The sequence below is a fragment of the Rhinolophus hipposideros genome, assembly GCF_964194185.1.
Source record: "Rhinolophus hipposideros genome assembly, chromosome: 13".
NCBI classification, from domain to species: domain Eukaryota; kingdom Metazoa; phylum Chordata; class Mammalia; order Chiroptera; family Rhinolophidae; genus Rhinolophus; species Rhinolophus hipposideros.
In genome coordinates, this window is record NC_138059.1 from 8236361 (window position 1) to 8260062 (window position 23702).

At 48.9% G+C, this 23702-nt stretch overlaps 1 protein-coding gene across 1 annotated transcript; it reads left to right on the forward strand.

The window, feature by feature from the left end:
* Positions 1–252: 252 nt before the first annotated feature.
* GSDMC (gasdermin C) lies at positions 253–5169 on the forward strand (the record flags this gene model as incomplete). Its single annotated transcript, XM_081070893.1, has 3 exons — positions 253–463; positions 2240–2375; positions 5043–5169. 3 exons carry the CDS (start codon positions 253–255, stop codon positions 5167–5169), a joined length of 474 nt encoding a protein of 157 aa, XP_080927019.1.
* Between the last annotated feature and the right edge of the window lie 18533 nt (positions 5170–23702).

Here is a 23702-nt window from a genome sequence, read left to right on the forward strand (position 1 = left end):
CTCTAGGTATCTCATCTCTTGTCACTAAAGATCATCCTGCTAGAGAGTTATTCTGGTAAGATGTAGGGCCCCTGTCCGCTACTAACCTGGGGATCATTTGCATACCTATGCTACTTCATTGTACAAAGGCCCAGCTCTCTCTACGACTGCTCAAGTCCCTGTCAATATTCTGAATGACACATACAACCCATTTAATCTCATCTGTAAGACCCAACTGATCCTTGTGCTCCCTTTCTATCTGTTTCTAGAAACATGCCCTCCATGTTTGAGAGAACTAGCAAGAAATTGGTCAAAGAGGTTGGAGACCAAGAACCGAGGCCTGTGAACCACTCCTCGAGTGCCACCAAAACACACTGGGTTTCTGTATCACGGAAGAGGCCTCGCTCACTGTGTTGGGAACAACCTGACGTTCCACTTGCTGTCCCCCTCACGCACATCCTCGAACCAAGTTCTTCAGTCCCATGTATTGTCAGCCAGGGGTACAGGAGGCAAGCACTGAGAAACAAGGGTGCAGATGGAAGGGGTGCAGGCTGGAAGAAGTTTTGAGACACCCGCAGGCAGGATCTGAGGACAAGCCTTGCCTAAAGGCAAGAGGTGAGGAATTAAGGTTCTTTGAGAACTTACTGATTATTAACCCGGGCATATATTCGGTCATTTAATTCTTAGAGCAGCCTCTTGAGTCAGGAATATTATCCCCATTTGACATAACAGTAAGATACGGTCATGAAATAATTTATTCAGAGTTACATGCCTGGGAACGGGTAGAAGCAGGACTCACCCCCAAGCCTGTCTGGCTCCAACTCGCAAACATTTGGTGCTTCCGTGAGCTGCCTCCTGGGGCTGATGGGTGATGTGCCTGGAAAGATGACATCGTGGGTCTCCAGTACCTGGGTGCAAGTGACGTCATCATTTCCTCAGGGTAGGACATTATCCCTGTTATCCAACCCATGGGTGGATCCCAACATTTGTTCTCAGCAGGAACGTGCACTTAAAATCTTAATCGATGAGTTAGCTTCTCGGTTGAGAGATTTAATTAGGTAGGAGAGTTGGGGGCAAACTTGGATTCCGTCATTCCATTTCCCAGCTGTCCTACAGTGAATTCTTGGCTCAGCCTCAGGCCACCACTTCTGTTTGCAGACACTGCTGGGGAAGGACCGTTCCTCTTCCGTGACACTGAGGTGAAAAAGCAAAAGGCACACCTGAGCGGGAATGCTGGGGCAGAAGTGAGCTTCTCAAAAGATGCTACTTGTTAACTTAGTTTTCAATTGCTTATTTCCTCACTCACGGCATGATCCCTGCCCCACTAAATATGTTCTAGGGCAGGGGCTTTTATCTGTCTTGTTATTACTCGATTCTGACCACAAAATAGCATGGTCATGGATAATTGCTGCTTTGATAAATGTTTGTTACACAACTAATGACTATTCGTTGAACGAATGAATGTGTGAGTGAATACCCAGGAAGAACGGCAGCTTCTGGGATGTCGTTTTCCTCGTTCTGAGCCTTGGGAACAAAACCTGCTGGATGCCTCTTTGCCCACAAGGGGAGCCCCCCTCTCCCACCTTCCTCACCTCCTTTGAAGGTCTGTCCAGGGTTCACCCAGGAGGGTAACAATCTGAGACTTGAGGGAGGATCCAGAGATCAGAGTGATTCTGGGGGAAGAGGGATGACTCAGGTTTCTGCTGGGAGGGGAGATGGGGTCCCGGTGTGGCCCGGGCTGCATCTCCCTCTGGGGAGCAGGCCCAGTGGGCATGAGGGTCTCAGTTTCCATGGCAACTCCTGCAGAGAGCCCCCACAGTTCTGGAATATGGGAATACAGGTTTGGGGAGCTCGGCATCCCAGTCACACCCCTGCTTTACTCACACGGTTACCACTTGCAAATCGCTCCCCCTTTCTCTCTCCATGTATGTATGTGTAAGTTCCTATGTGTGTACAGACATATGGAATACACACACACGGCACATGTGTGTATACATACACCATTCCAAATACCACTATTCCACAGGGTAGATATGAGTCTCACTGTTTAGCAGCCGAGGAACCAATACTCAGGGATTTCCAATAACATGTCCGTGGTCTCACTGATCACAGGACACGACCAGGATGTGACTCCTGGTCCCCTCGACTCCAAAGCTCTTGTCCTTTCAGTTACCCTGCGCAACCCCTGGTTCTTGGGACAGAAGGTTCTCTCTTCCTACCTCAAAGGCTGACCTGTAACACCGGGGACTGTTTCTTCCAGGTAAGGAACATCCTAGAGTCCAGATTCAAGAATGCCTGGACTATCCCTTCACCCTCAAGCCCGAGCCCCGAACCCCACTCCAGGGGGAGGGTCTGGCCATCACCTGTGGCCTGGAGATGGAGCTGCATAGCCCCGGGTAAGCCTGGGATCTGGAAACCAAGAAGCCCCTGTCTGCCCCGTATGGGACCCTCTCGGTGTGGCAGCAGCTGGCTGAGGCCTGAGCCCTCCCTGGTGGGCAGCCAGTCCAGACGGGTTCATTTCTCTTCTGCTGCCAGCAGCCACCAATCTATTGCCTATGCCTATGCTCTATTGCTCTATTGCCTATGAGTTTGTGTGTGTGTTTTTAGATTCCATATAGAAGTGACATACAGAATTTGTCTTTCTGTTTGACTTATGTCGCTTAGCCTAAGGCCTTCAAGGTCCTTCCATATTGTCACAAATGGCAGGCGGCTCTGGCCACAGGATGGGAGAACGGATTGGCAGTGAGGAGAACTTGGAAGAAGTTTCTCTAATTGTCCAGGAACTCGGTGGTATATTTTAAAAGGTAGGAGCCAGAAAAGTGGGTACATTTAATTCTTGTTTAAATAGATCCCAGGAAGACCTTGGGGATACATACGTATATTTTACAACTCGACTGGCATGTAGGATCATCACATCTTTGGGATTCATCTGCTGAATGAGTGACTGGAGAAACCGTCTCATGAATTTCCAATGTATGCCAGACGGTGGCAGCATTGTCTAACGGCAGGAAGCGGTCGGTGCTGCAGACACTTTATTTGCTTTGGGACTTTTCGAATTGAAGGTAGTCTCCCCTCTCCCATCTCTGCTCGCCTCTCCCCCACCCCCACCTCTCCCTTCCTCTCCCTTTGAGCTTCCTTCCCGCTGCGTTAACTTGAACTAGACTGGGAGAAATGGGGCAATGGCAGAGGGGGTTAACACTGGTTTCTTTTTATATCCTCAGAATAGAAGCATCTTCTTGCAACACTACATTGACTGTATTAAATGACTCCCTCAAAGATCTCTGGGAGGTAAGATCTGAATTATGGGGAACTTAGAGCTATTTTCAATAATTCAGAAAAGCTACAACGTGGTAAAATGTCAACGGCTTAGGCCAGGATTATTACAGATACTGTGATAAATCAGATTGTCTCATGCGAAGCCAAAGCAAAAGCAGATCCAGTGTTTTAAATAGCTCTTTCAATAAGCAGGGATATATTATTGCAAAACAAATTCAGCCAAGCAATTAACTTCTTTCAAACTCTTGGAACCATAGTCAACACATATGAAGGCAGGGCTGGTGAAAATGTGGGGTTTCAGGGTCTCGGTGGAAACAGCTGGTCTTCAGGTAGGAGACTATTGCGATTGGTTAGCGGGGAGAGCTGCAAGGATCTGGGTTTGGAGTCTGACCGATCACCAGCTTTGCAACCTCTGGTAGGTAATTCAAATTCTCTGAGCTTCATTTTCCCCCTCATTTTCTTGGGTTGTTTTTGGATCGAATTAAATAATGTCTATCAAGAACCTATCACAGTACCTAACACATCGTTGATACTCAGCTGTTCTCCAGTGAACTGAACAAGGCGAGAGTGACGTTACGTTTTAGAAGCCTGCTGTGTACCTGATACTGTGCCCCTAGGGAGACTCAAAAGAAGGGCGCGAGAAAAGAAGAGTGTGACTCTCTGGTTTGGGACATTTAAATCACTATTTAAAATTTTTAGATCTTCAGGAATGTGGAGTTAAGTAACTGGGATTCTGGCGAGATACCGCTTTTCTTGCATATTTTAGTTTGTGGTAGAGCACACAAGAGCAGTTGTTAGAAAGAACAGCGAGCCTGAGTGGGTCTTTGCATTTGAGTACAGTTAGCCCTCAGTGATCTGAGGCTGGCCTGGAGGGCAAGGCGTGCTTTTGATCGGCCTGCCCTAATTGTCACAGAGGAAACAGGACAATGACTCGCTGCCATCAGTCGTCTTATTTCTAAGGAGGTGTGTAACCTGCTCTAAATCCGAGTCTCATAAGGCAAGGGAGCTAGGGAGTGTGTGAACTTGAGTGGGGGGTGATGTTGGTGCCCCGTCTTCCTCTGGAGCTTTCTTCAGGCCAGCAGAGGGCAGGAGAGCATGCTCCCCACCTGCTTCCCAGGTGGGCCCGGAGCAGAGGCAGGAGGTGGTCTTCCAATCAAGACAGCTCACTTCAGAGGTATTGAAGGCTTATCTTATCCAACTGACTTCTGTCTGCGTGAATTCCTTTGATGACCTTGCTTTGGGAGGACCTCAAGAAAGTCCCCAAGTGGGATTTGTCCCCCATCTCGGATGCCTGGACTTGTCAGGCTGTGTCCTTTGTTGCTTGTTCTTACCCTGGATACATCAAGGCTTTGTATTCCCTCTGGAGGCAGCTCCCTCCCACCCCAAATAAGGGAGGCCAATTATGCAAATTCTAACAGCACTTTTTTTTTTTATGATTTCTAATAGTTTCTTTTAAAACTAGTTATGCTGTTCAATGGTTCTTTGTTTAAAAAGTCTCTTTTTTAATTGATGAATCAGGCTCCTGTTTCTGGGTGTGAATCTGTATGTAGAGGTATCCATACAGGATTGGGGACAAACTTGTCATTAAAGGAGCCGTTACCCATTGTTCACTGAGTGCACATAAGATACAGGAGTGAAGAACAAGACATCCTCAAGTCTATGTTTTAATAAGCTGTCATCTCAAAAAAGGTGGAAGAAGATTATATCATCTGTTGCATAACAAAGCGCCCCAAAGCATAGTGGCTTAAAACAGCAAACATTTGATTTATATTTCCCTGTTGCTGCAGGTCAGGACCTTGGGAGTGGCCTCAGCTGGGTGGTGCAGGCTTGGGGTCTCTGGTGTGCTCCCAGTCCAACGTGGGCAGAGGCCACGGCCATCCGAAGGCTTACCTGAAGCTGGACAACATGTGTTGAGGGTTGCTCTCTCACATGGCTCTTGTTCCTTCTCATGTGGGCCTCTCCATAGACGGCTTGAATGTCCTCTGACATGGAGGGCAGCTTCTCCCAGAGGGAATGATAAGAGAGAGCTAGAGACAGGGAGAGGGAGGAGAAAGTTTCCATGCTTTTCATGACTTAGTCACACACTGCGAATTCGGCTATATTGTATTTGTTAGAAGTTAGTCACCAAGCCCAATTCAAGCTTCAGATCTCGAAGGGAGAGGTACCAAAGAATTTGTGGACTTATTTTAAAACCACCACAGAGAAGCATATCTATGTTTTCAGACATTTTCTGAGGTCATGATTCCCTCAGCATGCAGAAGCAGGCCCTTGTGCCCACATAATTATTCATTCATTCATTCATTCATTCATTCATTTATTCATTCAGCAAATATTTATCAAGTACCCACTACGTGCCTGGAATCAACATTCCTTTCTGTTTCTTCACTGGGACTCTGGAAAGAGTAAAACATACTTTCAACTTTCCTTACAAATTTGAAAGGCAATTTCCTAGAGTAACCTAGAATAGACCAGGTAAGGGTGCCCTCCAAGCAATTACTAATGAAGAGTGCAGTTGCACTCTATTCAAGTATATTCTGGGTCGCCTTTTATTTTGGAAATTCTTCTGCTTTTGTAATGGTTGCCTAGCAACCAGAGCTTTGCTCAGCTCACACCAGGAGTGTTTGAACAGAGTGGCTCAATAGCATTAAAATTCACCGGGTTTCCCAAGCAGCAGAGAAACTGCTGGATGCTGCGCTCCAATGGCTACCTGGCAGTGCAGAGGGTGGGCATGGAGGTGGGAAGAGCCTGCAAGGAGCAGAGTTTGCCTGGGGGGGGGGGAGGGATGAGCATACATGGCCGGTCTTTCTCCTTGGAGACCACCAAGAATGACACAATTCGTATCTCAGAAAGGATAACATCTGTTTTCAAATGTCCTTGCCGCGAGCTTTAGCAGCACTTGTGTTGAACCAGGAATGACACAGAAAGTAGAACATGGCTTGTCTGCGAGGAAGCCCCTTGTATCTGTGACCATTCTACAGTTTCAGGATTAGATGCTATACATTTTAGGGATGGTGGCACATAGATAACTCAAATCCAGCTGCGTCCCAATTTGCACTAACCCCAAACAAGAAAACCTGATTAGAATCCTCTCTTACATGTTCTGAAATCAAGTCAATCCAGTAACCACCTGTAGAGCACATGCTGTTGGCAAGACTCTGTTGAAGTGCAAAAATGAGTGATGGCTGGCCCCTCCCCTTCATTCATTCAACCAGTAAATATTTATTAGGGGTAAACTTTGCCACGTAGTCTGCTAGGCACTGGGCTGTAGACACAGATAAAATGGCTACATTCCCTGTCATAGTACTACGTTCTAGTGGGGCTCGTGACATAATGGGCTAGAGGGGAAAACTCGAGTACCCCTCCTGGGTAGGAGAAGAGAAATGTGACTCTGATAGGTGCGTGAGGATTTTGACGGCTCTGCGGAAGCCCAGAGCCACCCAGGTGCTCGTTTCTGCACGCTTGCTGTGAATGTCATTCACGGGGTACGGCGGCTTATGTAATAAACTGGTGTACAAGCCTCACCAGCCCACGGGGTCCACCTGGTCTCCAGGAAGTAAAAGCATAACTCACAGGGAGTAGGTCATGAAAGTTTCGCCTCTTTCTAAGTCCCTCCCTCTCATTCAAGGAGAGCTCTGTGATTTCTCACCGTGCTTGTAAATTGCCATTCCCGAACTCAGAAGGGCCTGCAGTGGGAGCCACTGAGGGCTTGTGAACAGAGGAAAGAAATGATCAGAAGTGTCTCTAAGATGAATTCACTGACAGGGACCAGAGTTAACTGACGTGGAGTGAAACTGGAACTAAGGAATATAGTTGAGTTATGCTGGACAGAGGTCTATCTATCTATCTATCTACCTACCTATCTATCATCTATCTTGCTGATTAGCATTCCTTCCTATTTGGGGCCATCATCTCCTCACTTTTGCTTTGGGGAAACATCCCTTCCATTCTTCGTCATTATGACTTATGTGGGGCTGATCTAACCTCACCCCGGGCTGGTGGTTGAGGTCTGGCCAATGCAAGGACACACAGGGCATTATTTTCAAACCAAGCATTAGTTGTTACAGAATGCTTGCTGGAACCCCCCTTCCAGTGGGGTTGCCAAGTGATGGATGTAAGCCCAAGGCCTTGTTGCCACTGCACGTGACTGAGAGTAAGGTCACCTCAGGGCCCTAGGGCAGAGACGTGGGCAGTGATATCACTGATGCTGAGAGCCTGGATCCAGCCTTGCCTGAAACCCTATTTCAGTTACTTTAGCCAACAAATTACACTCTTCATTAAAAGCTTGGGATTTCTGCCATTTTGGCAAAAAGAGCCCTTGCTCCTATGATAGAATACTTAAAGCAGGTGATCTGTCGCAAGGCTTTAATCCAGTAAAATAATTGAAATAGGAAAATTTTGAGAACTACAAGAGAATATGGTGGATGAAAGAGAGAGGGAGGAGGCCATCAGATTTAACTTCTTGTGCCTGGTGATTAGGAAGATGGTGGCGTCCTTCACTGAAATAAGGAAGTTAGGAACCTGATCTGGAGTGAGGCAGAGCTGTGAACTCCATTGTAGCTCTGTGGAGTTGGCATTGTTGGCTGGGCATCCAACCTGGAAGTTGGAAATTCGCAATAGAAGTTCAGGAGAGAGACAGTTTCTAAAATGGGAGGCCATAATTAAAAACAAAAATGTAATGAGTGAAATCACCACGGGAGAGCTCGGGGGTGAGAATGTCTCCGTCTGCTCGGGCCGCCATAACAAAATAACGTAGATTGAGCGGCTTAACAGAAATTGATTTCCTCACAGTTCTGAAGGCTGGCAGTCCAAGCTCAGGTGCCAGCTAGTGAGGTTCCTGGTTTGCAGACAGCCGTCTTCTTGCTTTTCCTAGGAGCCTATGCATAGAGAGGCAGAGAATGGGACAATATCTTCCTCTTCGAAGGACACCAGTCAGATTGAATTAGGACCCACCCTAATAGACTCATTTTAATTCAACTTCTGTAAAGGCCCTATCTCCAAATAACTTATATTCTGAGGTACTGGGGGTTAAGACTTTAACATATGAATATTGGTGGGGGTGAGGGCAACACAGTTCAGTCTGTAACAGTGACCAACTTAAAAAAAAACTTGACAAATAAGATTATACCAATAACAAACAACATGCATGAACAGAAAATTTTAATAGCATACAAAGAGGAATTTTGGAAAAATGTAATTTACCTTATGGATGCTTTTTGCCTTGGATCTTACCAACTGTAGAATTGTCTCTAATCAATAAATGTTTGCTGGTTATGCTGTTATTCATTGAATATTTTTATTTAACTTGACTCCCTTATTTTATTTGAAGAAATTTGAACAAAAAGAATGTATGTGCTACCATAATGGAATATCAGTGTCACTTGCCATATATAGATGACAACAATAATATATACATATATATACACATACATATATATACACATATACATATATATATAGTGAAAATAAGACATTATGAGATTCTTTACTGCTCTCCAGGCACTGGCGTGAACTATATTATTTTGTAACAGGTCATGCCCTTTGGGAAATGCGAATTGAATAGATGGACAGATGGATGTATGGATGGATGGATGAATGAACAGAAACAGACTGTTTCTGTCTCTTTATTCATGGCATAAAGGTGTCTTGAGTCTCTATTTCCTGACAGCACAGTGATCATAGGACAGACGAGGGATAGGCTCTGGTGGCACTGTCCTCTTGCAGTTCATGTGACGGAGTGGAACCAGCCTTTACCTGAGAGCATGTAGTGATGGGGCAAAAGCTGGGGTAAGAGGACACCTAGAAAAGAGGTGCCGTGGAAAGGTCGTTAAAGATGCAGGTTGGCTGCCAGCTGGCACAGGCTGTCCCCTTATTGTAGCGTGCTGGGCTTCTCCTCGTCAGCTTGACCTCAGCTGGAATGGGTAGTGTGAGCTGCTTCTTGTGCTGTGTTTGGAACTACCTCTCAGGAATAGACCTGTCTGCTCCAAACATCTTTACTTAGCATTGAGTGAGAGCCCGACCTTTCCCCACCCAAGGCCATTACTTCTATCAGTGGCCGCTATGTGTGCTCTTGGCCAGAATAAATCCCCCCTGAGCAGGGCCAGTAGATCATGGGCTCCATCATTTACGGCCTATAAATTAAAGGGTGGCTAGCAAATCTGGATTCTGTGTCTGGCTGCGCGCTCCTTAGATACACAGTGTCACTCTTTTCTTGGAGGAAGGTGGGGGAGGCTGTTTGGTTTCCTTCGGAACCTCCTGAAAGGCAGTCTTTACTGGCTATGGAAATGCCTTCACCGCATGTCTGTTTGTTTGAGACATTCTGCCCTAAGCTCATTGGCTCCTTGCTCTTGTCTCTCTCCCAAGCTGTCTGGGCATTTAATGGCTTGGGTGGTACGCTCTCTACATTTCCAAGGGTCCTCAGTGGCAGCAGAATACGCTATTAAAAAAAAAAAAAGCCCAGCACACCCAGAGTGTTTGGGGTTTCATCACGGCAAACACTGGCTGTCTTCAGTGTTCGGGGGTTGCATTCCTGAGACAGGGTGTTCCCCTCTTTCCACGGTGGCCACAGAGCTCCATTGATGGCTGGGACCATCCCATCCCTGCTCCATGAGAGACTCGGCGCCACTCTTGGGGCTCTCGTCTCCCCGCTGCCGGCCCTCACATCATTTTTGACAACAGACGCATGCCTGTGGAATTGTAGATCTCAGGATGTGTTGACTTGATAGAGAGACTGCTCTCGGAGACCTCTCTGCCAGGGCCATGTTTTGGAGAATTGTGTTGTCTCTGTATCTGGAACTAAGGTGTTATTGTGTAAGCAGTCCTTCGATGCTTCCTGATGATCCAGGAGGGGTGGGGAGAGCATGAGGGAGGGAGCCTGTGGCCATCACAGGGTGACAGACACTGTACCAGGTGCGAGAACCCCACCCTGACATTCCTGCCAAGTGCTCACCCAGCTGCAGCCTTAGGAAGCCTCTCATGCTGCCAGCAGGAACCTCTTAGCCTCACCTAGGCCCCCCGCCCCACGCTGAGCTCTCAGGACCCCCCCCTCCCACAGCAGGAGCGTTTTAGAAAGTCGAGATGAGTTGAGTGAACCTATATTTCAGGTCCCACTTGGGCTGCTCCTCTCGTCCCCATCTTTTGCCTAGTTACCTGGTATGAAACCATCCTGACACCAGCCACGCACCCCTTCCTTACTCTCTGCCCCCACGTCCTTGTTGTCATAATGGAGATACTTCCCAGCCCTGTCTTGCCTCAGTGAGACCCTGTCCCCAGGGATTATAGCCTTGTCCCCAAGCAGCAGCCCAGGGATTCAGTTCTGCTGGCTGAAGGTGGACGTCCTAGAGTAGGCTTGTGCGTCAGACGGTAAACTGCTCTCCATTTCCTGTTGCCGGGCTCTGTCTCCCATGGCTGGTAGTGACCCTCAGCTAACACCTACCATTAGTGAGGGTTCCCTGCCCCAGAGCCCGCCTGCTGGGCGAGACGCCTGCCTGGCACTTGGAGCTCAGTCCGTGCACAAAACGTTTCACTTCAAATCCTGACCCGTCTGTGTCATCCAGCTGTAGCTAATCAGGAGCTTCCTAAGCACCGACTGGAAATTGGGAATGAACTGAGATGGGAACTTGATTGAATGGCAAGATGTGCCCTGTGTTAAATAAGTAATATGCCGCAGACACGCTGCTGTGCTCTTTCCAATGGATCAGAACCCCCAAAGCCTGAGCTAGATTTATTATTAGTAGTAGTAGTAGTAGTATTCCTGTGTTCAGAGTACAGGCACAATAGCTGGAGTACCCGGATTGAAATCCCAAATCTGCCGCTTTCTAATTGGGTCCCGGATAAGCTGCTTTGCCTCTTTGTGGCTCGGTTTTCTCCTCCATGTGCTGGGACTACTGATACTCACTCCAATGCTGTACGTTTAAAGCATTGAGAACAGTGCCTAACTAGGCCCAGAGACGTTGAGTCGCTCGCCCAGCAACACACAGTAAGTTGTAAAGTTGGGACTTGCACAAAGGCCATCTGGCAGTAGGGCGCCCTGTTCCTCTGCACATCTCTGCCTCCTTCTCAGCCCTGAAGCCCGTGAGTGAGCCTGGGGAACGCCTTAGGTGGCAGGTCTTTGCGACAGCCGCGTGCCTTGCTTTCACCGATTTTGAACTCGTCACCTTTCATCTGTAATGTCCATGTTATTACTCTGCCTCTCAAGAGAAAAACAGTGTCTGGTGTCTTGGTTTAGAGGCTGGCGTTGGCGTTGGGAACCCTTGTATCTGGGATCAGGCGCCACTGGTTTCCAGCTGGGTGAACTCAGGCAAGCTCGCAGATCTCTTCCTCCTTCCGTTTCCTCATCTGCACAAGAAAGAGAATGAGATGCACCTCGCATCACTGTCCAGGACACCAGTAGGAGTGGGTGTGGAAGCCTCTTGTCAGCCTCCACAAGCGTCAGCTTTCTCATGTGGAACGTGGGACAATGATACCTGCCTGTGAGAATGAAGTGAGAAAATCCACCACGGAACGCAAGGAACAGTGCCTGGCACACATGGACTACTCAGTACATGCTGGCTGTCATTGTCATCGTCCCTAAGAGGTCCTGTGCAAACCTGCATGAGAATTCGGTTGCTTTCTTCTGATGAAGGCTTTCGGCTCTGCCACCCGTACCATACCCTCCCCTCCTGGACAGATGTGTGAATTTGCAAGATGGTTGCCCAGCGTTAGCACATGGAATATGGCTGGGAAGCAGATTTTTCCTCTGCCTGCAGATAACTAGTCTCCAGGGGGTCTCAAACCTGTGACCCTGTCTTCATTAGCCATGTGAACTGGCTGGCCCAGTCTGCCCTTGGTAATAATTCCTGCCAGGTCACAAAAAATATCTTACCCCATGAGCCTTGGGTTAATACCAACCTTTGACCCCATTCACTTAAAAAGTAATAAGCAACAGAAGCAGCCATTCATTTATCCAGCAAACATTTATCAAGGGACATTCTTGAGTTTCTTAGTTCACCGTGACTCAGCGTGCCTGCTGCCCACTCTCTCAGGCTGCCGCATTCTTCCCGAGATAAGAACAAAGTCAGGTATCTAAGTTCCCTTGTATTGGGGCCATTCATCACCTCTTCTCTTCTCTCCACACCCAATCGAGTCAGGAACTCACATTAAAAGGGCTTTGAGCGGATGACTCTGAGAAAGCCCAGGACCCCGATCCCCTTTCCTTTATGATGCCATTAGCAGGCTGATGGGTGACGGCCGTGTGAGGAGCCGAGCACTAGAGAGCCCGCTGACAAATGCAGAACACATGTTCGCTGTCACGAGGATATGGCACTTCCTTTCCACACGCAGGTCTGCTTAATTCTGTTCAGTCCAGCAAGTTTTGGGTAAGTGCCAAATTGCTCATTCATTCAACAATTCATTCATTCATTCATTCATTCATTCATCAAACATTTTTTGAGTGTTGTATACAAATGCTGTACCATACTGCATACTGGGCTGGAAACAAAAGAAATCTATAATGCGGTTACCCTGCCTGTATTCTAATGGGAGATACGATTCGCATTTGCAGAACACCCAGAAAAGAAGTACATGCAGAGGAGAAAAGAAACAAAAAATTACTTCATGGATCATTCGTGCCTTCATTCATTTAACAAATACTTATTGATTATCAACTGTGGGTCACACGTTATGCTAGATGCTGGCACCCAGAGATGAGCAACAGAAACATAGTCTCTGCCATCGTGGGTACCTGGGAGACCACCCTAGACTCGGTGATCAAAGAACGGCACGAGGAACCTGACATCTTAGGACAAAGAGAGGGGACAGCATGCACAAAGCCCTACCGTGGAAAAGAGATTGACATTTTTGAGGAGACGTTTAGAAAACAGGCTAGAGGGTTTGGAGAGTAGCAGTGAAGGGGAGAATGACAAGAGGTGAGACGGGAGACTTGGGAAAGGGCCAGATCCAGGATTGCCTCACAGGCCAGGACGAGAGTTTGGAATTTGGGTGGGAAGCAAAAGGGAACTGCTGAGAAGGTTGGAGCTGGGCACGGTTGTAATTCAATCTCCTGTGTGTCTCTGATGTGTCAGGTTTTGTGCTGAGGACTCTCATGTTAAAACACACGAACACGACTGTGAGTTTAGAATCTCGCCCACCACTCTTCGTCCCTGTCTCACAGTAGCCTTCAGCCAACGGAATGTAACCAGTCACTCTAATGAGTGAGACAGAAAAGCATGTTCCTTGAGTGTTAGGAGGTGGAGTTTCAGGGAGAGCTGGAGACACAAGCTTTGCGATGGCCTAAGACTGGAGTGGGGCCTTTTGGGTTCAGAGAATGGGGAATGCATTCTGAACAAGGAAAATACAACAAAGAGAAGGAGGAGGGGTAAGGAAAACAGGGGGCTCCTTCCTCTCCCTCCATCCCCCTTTCTTTTCTTTTTACTCATGTTACCTAATGGAACTGATATAACGTTTCTACGGAGCAGCATTTTTATGCCTATTTTCCGATGAGGAAACTGAGGGCCATAAAGCCCAGGACACGCAGCCAGGGGGTGAGAGGACTCCTGTGTGCAGTGGAAAGGGTTTTCCCATCCAGGCGGTGTACCAGAGAGAAAGCCAACAGTTGTCCTACAGCTGAAGAAGGTTTTGCTCCGGAAGAGGAATTTTAGCCATTTTGTCTGCTGTTGGTTGAGGCTGGTATTCCAAGTTTCCACCTGGCAATGCTTGAACAAGGCCATCTCATAGGAGGAGACCCCGACTGGCTGGTCCCATGTAACCCCAGTGCCTCTCCATTTCTCTTCCTATGGCATCTCTCACCAATGGGCATTGAAACACCCTTCTAAGCCTAGGACTAGAATTGTCCGGGCTCTGAGTCCTGGTGAGAGTGGGAATGTTGTCTTGGCTATTTTTCCCTTTCTAGAGTCAAAGAGGTTATGTTTATTGACCCTGAATCCAGATTTTTCTTTATGCAGATCCCAGCCCCATCGAGAATGAATTGTATGACCTTCTCTGCCTTCATGCTCACATCTAAAAGCTGGGGACAATGAAGTCCGTGTATTCTGTAATTGCTGTGAAGGTTCAGTGAGCTCACGGATGGAAAGTGTGTTTGGTCCTAGAACTCAGCAGGTGCTTCTGAGCACTTGCTCTCTCCATGGTGGGTGGTCCAGCCCTCCCTCCCATCATAAGGACATATTCCCTCGGGTAAGGATGAGGTGGCCTATGGCAATCCGCAGTCCCCAAGCCCTCCTCAGCCCCAGCTTGTTGCCTGGTGGGAGGATGACAGAACTTGGAGTGTGATCTTGGGGTCCAGCATCTCCATCACACCCTCGATGCAGCCACAGGGGGTCCTGGGCTTTCTGAGGACACGCGATTTCCCCAGGGAAGGCTCACTGTAGAATCTTACTGCCCGTAAGCTGTAACTCTAATGTCTGAGAAATAGTGCGATTACTGGGAAGGGCCCTGGACCAGGAGTCAGAGATTTATATTCTCGGTCCAACTCAGCCTGGCCACTTTCTGGGATCTGGGGCAAATCACTCAATTCTGTGTCTCACTTTCTGCTCCTGTAAAATGAGGATAATATCAACCACTCTCTCCTGAGACCATTGCCAGGATCAAACGAAAGTAAATGTGCTTTGAAAAATAAAAGGAGGAAATTAGGGAAGAAGAAAGGGAGGAAAAAAGGAAAGGAGGAAGGAAGCAAGGGAGGGAGGAAGGAAGAAAGAGGAAGGGAGGGAGGAGGGAGGAAGGGAAGAAGGGAAGGAAGAAGGAGGAAGGGAAAGAGGAAAGAAGGAAGGGAAGAAGGAAGAAAGGAAGGGAGGGAGGAAGGGAAGAAGGGAGGAGAGAGTGAAGGAGGGACGGAAGGAAGAAGGAAGGATGGGAAGTGGAAAAGGGAGCAAAGAAGAGGGGAAGGCACACAACCCAGCTTCCCCTTGGCCCTCCTCTTCTCCTGGTTCCGGCCCTTCCCTTGGGGCCGGCAGTGGCCTCAGCTGTTCCATGACTGAGTGAGAACAGGGCTGAGTGCCGCGGTCGTGGCAGGGAGACCATTAGCAGCAGTGATTTATTGCAGGTCAAAGTGCTGCACTTCTGTGCCCATCACAGAAGCCCTTGAAGCCTCATGATGAATTAGGGACCAGGTACTGTAAGGGGAGACGCTGGGGCTGGGAGCAGCGTGGCAGGAAGGGCAGAGCTCAGGCCGAGGGCACAGGACAATGCGGATCTCATCTTGGCTCTAGACTAACGGCCACCATCTTTGGGCAGGTCACTTCTCTCCGGACCTCGGTGTCCTGTCTGTGACATCAGGGGGCCCAGCACGATGATGTTCTTTGTGTGTGTGGGGTGGTCAGTTCTTCCCTGCGCTTACCTTATTCTGGGCTCATCACAAGTGAATAACAACACCACCCTCGTATCCTGCTGCATCTCTGTCTCTTAGAGGGGGCTGCCTCTGTTAACCCCCTTTCCCTTTCAATCCCAAGTCTGTCACGGAGTCGTTGACACACTGTTTCATGTTTTGGGGCCTTGCCTCTCTCCTCCCTACAACCAAATGCATCTGGCCCCATTTTTTCTGAGCATCTCTGAGAAATGAACTAGAGAACCTTTGTGCCATCTTGGGGTGTTAAAACCTAACTTCTAACACTGAGTTCTACAGGAGACAAAGACACAGATTAATTACAAGAGGGATGTCTTCACTTCCCTCCTTAGTCACAACCGATTTAAAATGTTAATTACACATTCGAACCAACACAGCTCTAAGATGGAGTAAGTAGAATGCCCAGTTTTCTACAACTTTAAGCTAAGACCAGAAACGTCAAACAAATGTCCTCCTTCTGGAGGGGCTGACTTGGGCTCCATATCAGACGTCCACGACCATCTATCCATTTTCTCCTGCCATGTGGCCTCCTTCCTTTGCAAACTCTGGAAAGCACTTGTGTGTTCTATTTCTCCTTTCTGCCCGACGACATAATTTGGGGACACCTGAGAACTTCTGGAGGCCTCCTGGCCTCTCTTCTGCCATGGTTCCTTGGTGGGCAAGGAGTGAGCCGTGATGATGAACCTCATTAGCGTTCACCTAGCCTGGATGAAAGGCACTTAGCCTGGATGAGAGAGACTTGAGTCAAATGAGGAGGAAGGGACACTGGGGCCCAGAAAGCCGCAAAGAAGAAGACAGATTTCCCCCACCAGGAAAGACAAATTTCAGGGAAGGGTGATGGCCTATGTGCATAGCTGGGCGAGTGGAACACAGGGCAAGTTTTGCTCTCGTGTCTTGTGAAGTTTAAAACCCGAACATGATAGCCACACCCTGGGCTGTTAAAACGAAGATGCTGGAGGCTGGCCCGGATGTGAGGGCAGAAGCCAGGAGTTCTGAGAGCAGGGGGCACTAGCACCACAAGCTTGCATTGGTCTGAAAAAGGAGGGCTTTGAGGCAGGGCCCTAGAAAAGGAGCGATGCCTTCCAAGAGTGGTCTGGGGACGATCTACCTAGAACGTCACCTGGGGAGGCCTGGTAAACATGCCTCTGCCCTGGATCTCTGAAATCAGTGCTTCTTATGTGCACGGAGGACTTAAGGACTAGATGTGAAGCTGCGAGGAGTAGCTCAGCATAGGTCTTTTCAGGGCTGTGTGGTTCAGTTCCATTTAAACAAACAGGCCCAGGACAGGACTGAACTTGAACGCAAGCAGAGCCCTAAGTGGAGGAGGTTTCAGGCCTACGCAGGCTGGGAACAGAGGGGCTTTTGACCCTGAAGCGGTCTCTGACTGTCGCAGATAGCACCCCTGCAAGCCCACAGCGCCGTGCCTGCCACACACAGTAGGTGCTCTGAGATGTGTGTTCCTTCCTCCACACGCGTGCAGGGAGGCCGCTGGCTGTTTGCGTGTTGGCCTGATTTCCAGCGGTGCCCAGTGCTCGGGGGCATTTGTGCAGACCCCCTGGCTCAGGGTGGCCTCCCCTCAGCAGCTGTGCGGCTTCCCTGCCACCCCTTCCCACACCCGTGCCGCCCCCAAGTGCCGCTCTCTGTAAACGTCCCTGGCCTCCTTCCAAGTCTCTGTGGTCGATACGCCTCCTCCTGAAGGACGGTGCTTTGGGGAGAGGTGACTTTATCCCGTTCCTCAGCTGGGCCCAGCTGTTCCCAGCTTGGGAAGGACCCTTCACTTCCAGTTCTTCATCTGTTCCGGGATAAACCTCGCTGCTCACTGCAAGGTTTCTAGACCACCCAGGACTCGGGGCCTTGTTGCCAAAGGCCCTGGAGCTGTGGTTGGCGCTGGACGCCGTGATGGGGAGGAGACGCGGGGGTCAGAGCATGGGCCTTGGGGGACTGCGGCTTGGATCCCGGCTCTGACTAGCAGGCACCTTGACACCTTGATCCCTGGGGGTCCAGCTCTCATGCACATCCTGGGGACGGAATCACCATTTCCACAGGTTCTCGTGAGGGTGAATGAGGTGGTGTGTGGGCCTGCAGTGCCTTGGGTCTGTCTGGACCCTGGGGAAAGAGGGACGGTACGGGCTATGACAGGCACGCCTTGGAGACAGGGAGGTTCTGACGCCCCAGACCTACGCAGTGAAGTGAGTGCCGCAATCCAGCACGTCCCTCCAACGTGTGCTTTCCTAGTGCCCACTCAAGTCACGTTTACACTACACCGTCCTCTATTCAGTGTGCAATGGCGTTGTGTCTAAACAATGTACATACCGTGATGAAAAACTACTTGATTGCTAAACGATACTGCCCGTCCTCTGAACCGTCAGCGAGCTGTGCTCTTGCTGGTGGAGGGCCTGCCTGGATGTGGGCGGCTGCCGGCTGGTCGGGGCGGTGGTTGCTGCAGGGGTGTGTGGCTCTGGCAATTTCTTCCAATATGACACCTGTGAAGTTTGTCACATCGATGGCTCCTTCCTTTCACGAACCATTTCTCTGTAGCCCGCGATGGTGTTTGATAGCGTTTTACCCACCGTAGAACCTCTCTCGAAACTGGAGTCAGTCCTCTCAAACCCTGAAGCTGCTTTATCATCTACATGTATCTAGCATTCTAAATCCTTGGTTGTCACTTCAATAATTTCCACGGCATCTTCACCGGGAAGAAGGGAGCTGATGGACTGGCTCGATGCAGGGTTGCCACTAGTCTTCCATTCGTAAAAAAATGCGGTATCTGTGAGGAGCAAAACAGCCAGGCTGCCTGGGCCAGGATGAAAGCTACACTGTTAGATGACCGGGCGTAGACGGGGTCCAGAGGGCAAGACGGGGCTTTCCTTCTCAGCCTGACAGCCGTGACTTTCCCCTTCATTCTCTCCCTCACTGTCCCTGCAGTGCCTCTCTCCCCACCAAGAGTTCCATCTGGTTCTTCTTTGACAGTGTTTAGGGTGAATGAACCACTTAGCTCGTGGAAGTCCCTTCTGTAGCTAGAAGTGGGGCAGAGATGGAGCGGGGGTGGGGGCCCAGAGGGGAGGAGGCTTTGTCTGGTCCAAGAGTGAATCTGCTGTCACACAAACTGAATTGTCGGCCAATATGGACTACCTCTTGTTGCGTAATTCTAGTATGTTATTGTAGTAAGAAGGCTGCATTTTCCTTCTTCTTCCCCAAACACCCGCCCCGAGAAGACTGGGAGGGATGACAAACTCCCACAGTCTCATACCACGTCTCCAGGGCCGCGCCCCGCAGCCAGCACTCGCTTGTTGTTGTTATTATTGGAAGCAGTAATAGTGGGGGTGGTACACCCAGTGGGCATGTGAAGGTTCTGAGCTTGTCTCGCTAACATTCAGGGGACGGGTGAGGTGGCGGTGCATTGCAGACGGATGACAAGATGGCCCGAGCAGAGGACACTCTCAGCCAGGGGGGTCCCTGAGTCTCGCAAGGCTGAGTGAGGTGCCTCGCTGGGTGGAACTCAGGTTATCAGCAGGTCACGGTAACAGAAACCAAAATGTTATCTCTGGAAACACATGGAATCTAGGTTGTCAGTCCCAGCCTCTAACAGCAATGAGAAGTCAAGTACTTAGAAATGGACAGTGGCCTGTGTACAAGTGGAGAAAAGTTGAAGACGTTAAATAATCAGCTCTTTTGTGGGGAGAAGGGAGGGCACTGTATTTTTCATGGGGAGAGTGATATAACTGTTGAGTGTCCACTATGTGCTTTTGCAGCTAACGCTGGAAATAATTATGTTTATTTTAAACGTGGAAGAGTGAGGCTCAGAGAGGCTAAGGAAGTTATCCTAAGACACTCAGTAATGGATAGAGGCAGGATTCAAACCCCTGCTCTATTATGCTGTCTTTCGAAAGGGACACATGGTAAGGGCAATGAGCTTATGTTCTTATTCAAATCATTTGTTTTCCATTGTTGCTGTGAAAAATTGCCCCAAACTTAGTGGCTAATAACATGCACGTACTCTTTTGTAGCTGGAGGCCAGAAGTCCGAAATGAGTGTAAAGTGGCTAAAATCTAGGTATTAGCAGTGTTCCATTCCTCCTGGAGGCTTCCTGGCTTTTATTAACTTCTAGAGGCCACCTATGTTCCTGGATTCATAGCCAAGGAAACACATCACATCACCTTTTCCCTCTGCTCCGGTCATCACCTCACCTTCCTCCACCTCTGACTCTGTGCCTCCTGCCTCCCTTTTTATCAAGACCCTGGTGATGACACTGAGCCCCCCTGGGTAATCAGGATAATCTCCTTCTCTCCTGATCCTCACCTCAGCCACATCTTCCACACCACTTTTGTCATGTCGAGGACCTGACGTCTTTGGGGCCGTTACCCTGCCCACCACCGTATCCAAGGAAGGTTTCACATGCGCGCACTCGCAGGGCAATCTCCTCCCCGTTTAAAACCTATAACTGCACCGTTCAGTACAGTTATTACGTTAGAATGGAGACCCTGGGGACTTGCCACAGGATAACAATTCCTTACCTTCCCATGTATCTGGCACCGTCACGTCCTACTCACCGGCCTCATGAGGTCAGCCCCATGGTCACCTGCGTTTTCCAGGCACAGAGACGTGTCACAGCCTGCCCCACATTACTCAGGTGGGCCGTGGTGGTGGGCGGAAGCCTGGCTGCCTGGTCCCAGAGCCTGCACCCCACCATGTCGCGGTCTCCGTGCTCTGAGCTCCAGCGGGACAGAACCTGCATCTGTTAGACAGACTGTCGTATCCCCCATGTGTCCATATGGAGCCTGGTCACAGCCGGCACTCAATAAACATGCTGTATCAATGAAAGCATAGCATACCGGAAACCAGGGGCTTGCTAGTTTCTCTGAGTGGCGTCATTAAGCAAGTTAGGTATAGTCGGGAGACTCAGTATCAATCCCTGAATGAAACGAACTGGTGTTTTGACTTTCCTTGCCAGGAAGCAAGATATTCACCTTTTTCTCTTTGACCAAAAGCTGCTATCATCTGATTCTGGTGGCTAATGGAGTATCTAGCATGACGCTCCCCTAAGACGAGGTCAGGTCAAGGCTCATGAACGTGCACCAGAGACTGGAGACCCAGCCTTTTCAGTTGGTGGGCAGCGAGTGTCCTTCAGCCTCGTCTCTCTCTCTCAGCCTAGACTGTGCCATCTGCCTGCCCGGCCGTGCCAGTTTTCCCCTGCCTTCCTCCCTGGCTGGAGGCAGCTGTGAGACCCACATCTGTTTACGTGGCTGCGCTCTGGGCCCAAAAACATATTAGTCTCAGTGCTTATGTGAAACCAAGCCCAGGACTTTGGGCTTTAAGCTCATTTACTGTTTGAGGGTCTCCCTCCTATATCCCTGAGGCTCTCAGTGGGTAATCGATGTGAAGAGAGAGAATAAAACACATCTCACCTTCGAGCCACAGTCAGAAGATTGAATGTGGCCATGCTGCAGGGCTTCATAGTGTGTGGAAGCAGCCCGGGGGTCTCCTGGTTGGGGTCACAGAAGTGGGTGAGGAAAACTCCTCCAAATTTATTCTGCCCGTGGGGTCTGACAGCAACTCTTGTCTTCCCTGGTAGGCTTTGCCTGGCCACGTTTCCAAAGTTTGAAGATGCTAATTAATCACACGCCTTTTATTATTCTAAGCCTAGAACTAAGAAATTGAGAAAGGAGACAGGCACTTAGCAGCAAAACAATCAACGTACTATCAAGACCATTGCTGCGATGTGAACCCCAAATGATTATCTGTTTGGAAGCAAAGCCCTGGATCTTGTTTGGTGAACCCGCGTCTCACCACACTGGCAGCAAAGCTGGGCCCCGGCCTTGGGGTTCTCATTCCCATCCTCAATGGGGTTTGGACCCCTACATTCCCTGGTAATATGTTTGATGCTTAATTTTTTGTGGCCATGGGGGTGGTCCAGTGTTTAATGGGGAAGGGGGTGGATGCAGGCAATCGGGGTTAGGTCTGGGGTCTTGTAAAAAGCTCACGCTCTATCGTCCATGACCAGCAGATGGCGATAGCACCACACCTAAGAGGCCTTCGCTCTAGTGCGTGGAATGGCCATCTCCTCCCTTTCCAGAAAGAAACAGATTCTGTTTTGTCCTTTGAAAACCAGGGACAGAGCTTTCTAAAAGGCAGTATCGTTCTAAGGCTTTAGGTAGGACTGAAAAGGAACTTGAAGGAAACCATTTTGTCTTCTTAGGCTTACGCTCTCTTTTCCTTCTGCTGAATTCAATAGTATCTGTGATGCCTCCCTCCTTCCATCCACCCTCCTTTCCTTTTCTCCCGTCTTCCTTCCCTGTGCTGGCAGCACTTTTTATTTAACACGTGGAATTTTAAAACAATGTAATGTACATTAGGAACCATTACACGTGTCGTTGCTAATTGCACAATGTCATTTCAAAAAAATGCCTGAGGGAAAAAAATGCCCAGAAGGAACTCTGCCAAAATGTTAATAGAGGTTTCCTCTGTTGGTGGGTAGGATCTAAGTGACTTTTTCTTGTTGTATTTTATTGATTTCATTTTTTAAGTTACCATATAGCAAAAGTGACTTGTTTTGGTGTACAGTTCTATGAATTTGAGCATATGAATAAATTTGTGAAACCGCCGATAGCTGCTTTCCCCCTTACCAGGCCTTCTCAGCCTTTGCTAATTCTACTTTTCGGCACATACCTTCCTGCTCTCCTTACCTGGCTTCCCCTTCTCTGAATGCCTCTGAAATGCTGGTGTTTCAGCTTTCTTTCTTTCTTTCTTTCTTTCTTTCTTTCTTTCTTTCTTTCTTTCTTTCTTTCTTTCTTTCTTTCTCTCTTTCTCTCTCTCTCTCTCTTTGTTTTTAAATAAGGACTCTATCCTGGTGGTGTTCTCATCCATTCCCATAGATTCTGTTAGTCACCTTCATACCAAATGGTCCCCAAACTGTATCTCCAATCCGGACATCTTGGTTCCAACACAGATCCATTTCCTCTCATGCCATTTTTTTTTTTTTAAAGATTTTATTGGGGAAGGGAACAGGACTTTATTGGGGAACAGTGTGTACTTCCAGGCCTTTTTTCCAAGTCAAGTTGTTGTCCTTTCAGTCTTAGTTGTGGAGGGCGCAGCTCAGCTCCAGGTCCAGTTGCTGTTTTCTAGTTGCAGGGGGCGCAGCCCACCATCCCTTGCGGGAGTCAAACTGGCAACCTTGTGGTTGAGAGCCCACTGGCCCACGTGGGAATTGAACCGGCAGCCTCCGGAGTTAGGAGCACGGAGCTCTAATCGCCTGAGCCACCGCGCCGGTCCCTCTCATGCCATTTGGATATCACCTGGATATCCCATAGGTAACACCAACACTGCATGTCACCAACTAAACTCATTTTCTCTCCCTGTTATGGGTGTGTCTCTCGTGCACCCCAAATCTCTGTTAAGGGTGACCCGGGGAGCATGGTCTCCTGAGCTAGAAACCTTAGCGGCATTTTTATGCTCCTTTTCCATTGCCCCCCGCATAAATCAATGGGCAAATCCTGGTGTGTTGTGTTTTAGGCATGTCCCTTGACTCATTCCCTCATCTGGATTGTCTTTTGCCCTAATCTGGGCCCTTATCTTATCTTGCCTGGGCTCACCTTTCAAACTTGAGTCTCTTACCCTCTGGTTTCTCTTCTGTCTCTGGTCTATCCCTTCCACTGCCAGCATAAGCTGCAACAAAAACACAGATAGGATCATTTCATTCCCATGTTTAAAATCTGCCAGAGCCCCAGGATGGCATCCAAAGGCTTCCCGATGACATCAGAGCTTTCACAATGGTTCCATGAAACTTTGCCCATCCCATCTCCCTCTAGGCTCTGGCCCAGTGCTAAGCGTCGGCTCTGTGACACTGACTGGGACACCCCAACCTCTCCAGGCTCTGAGAGTCCTTGTGCTCTATTATCAATAATAGTTCAAAATGACCTCCTCTACTCAGCTGTTCTTGACCACCTCCGGAAAACTGAATTGCTCTTTCTTTTGGGTTCTCCTGCATGCTGACCCCTGGGAAGTGGGACTTATTCCCAGAAGAGATGGTCAGAATCTAAAGGACTTGATACTATGAGGAACAGTCAGAAAATAACAGAATGAAATAAAGATCAAACGAGGCTTGGAATAGGAAAAAGGG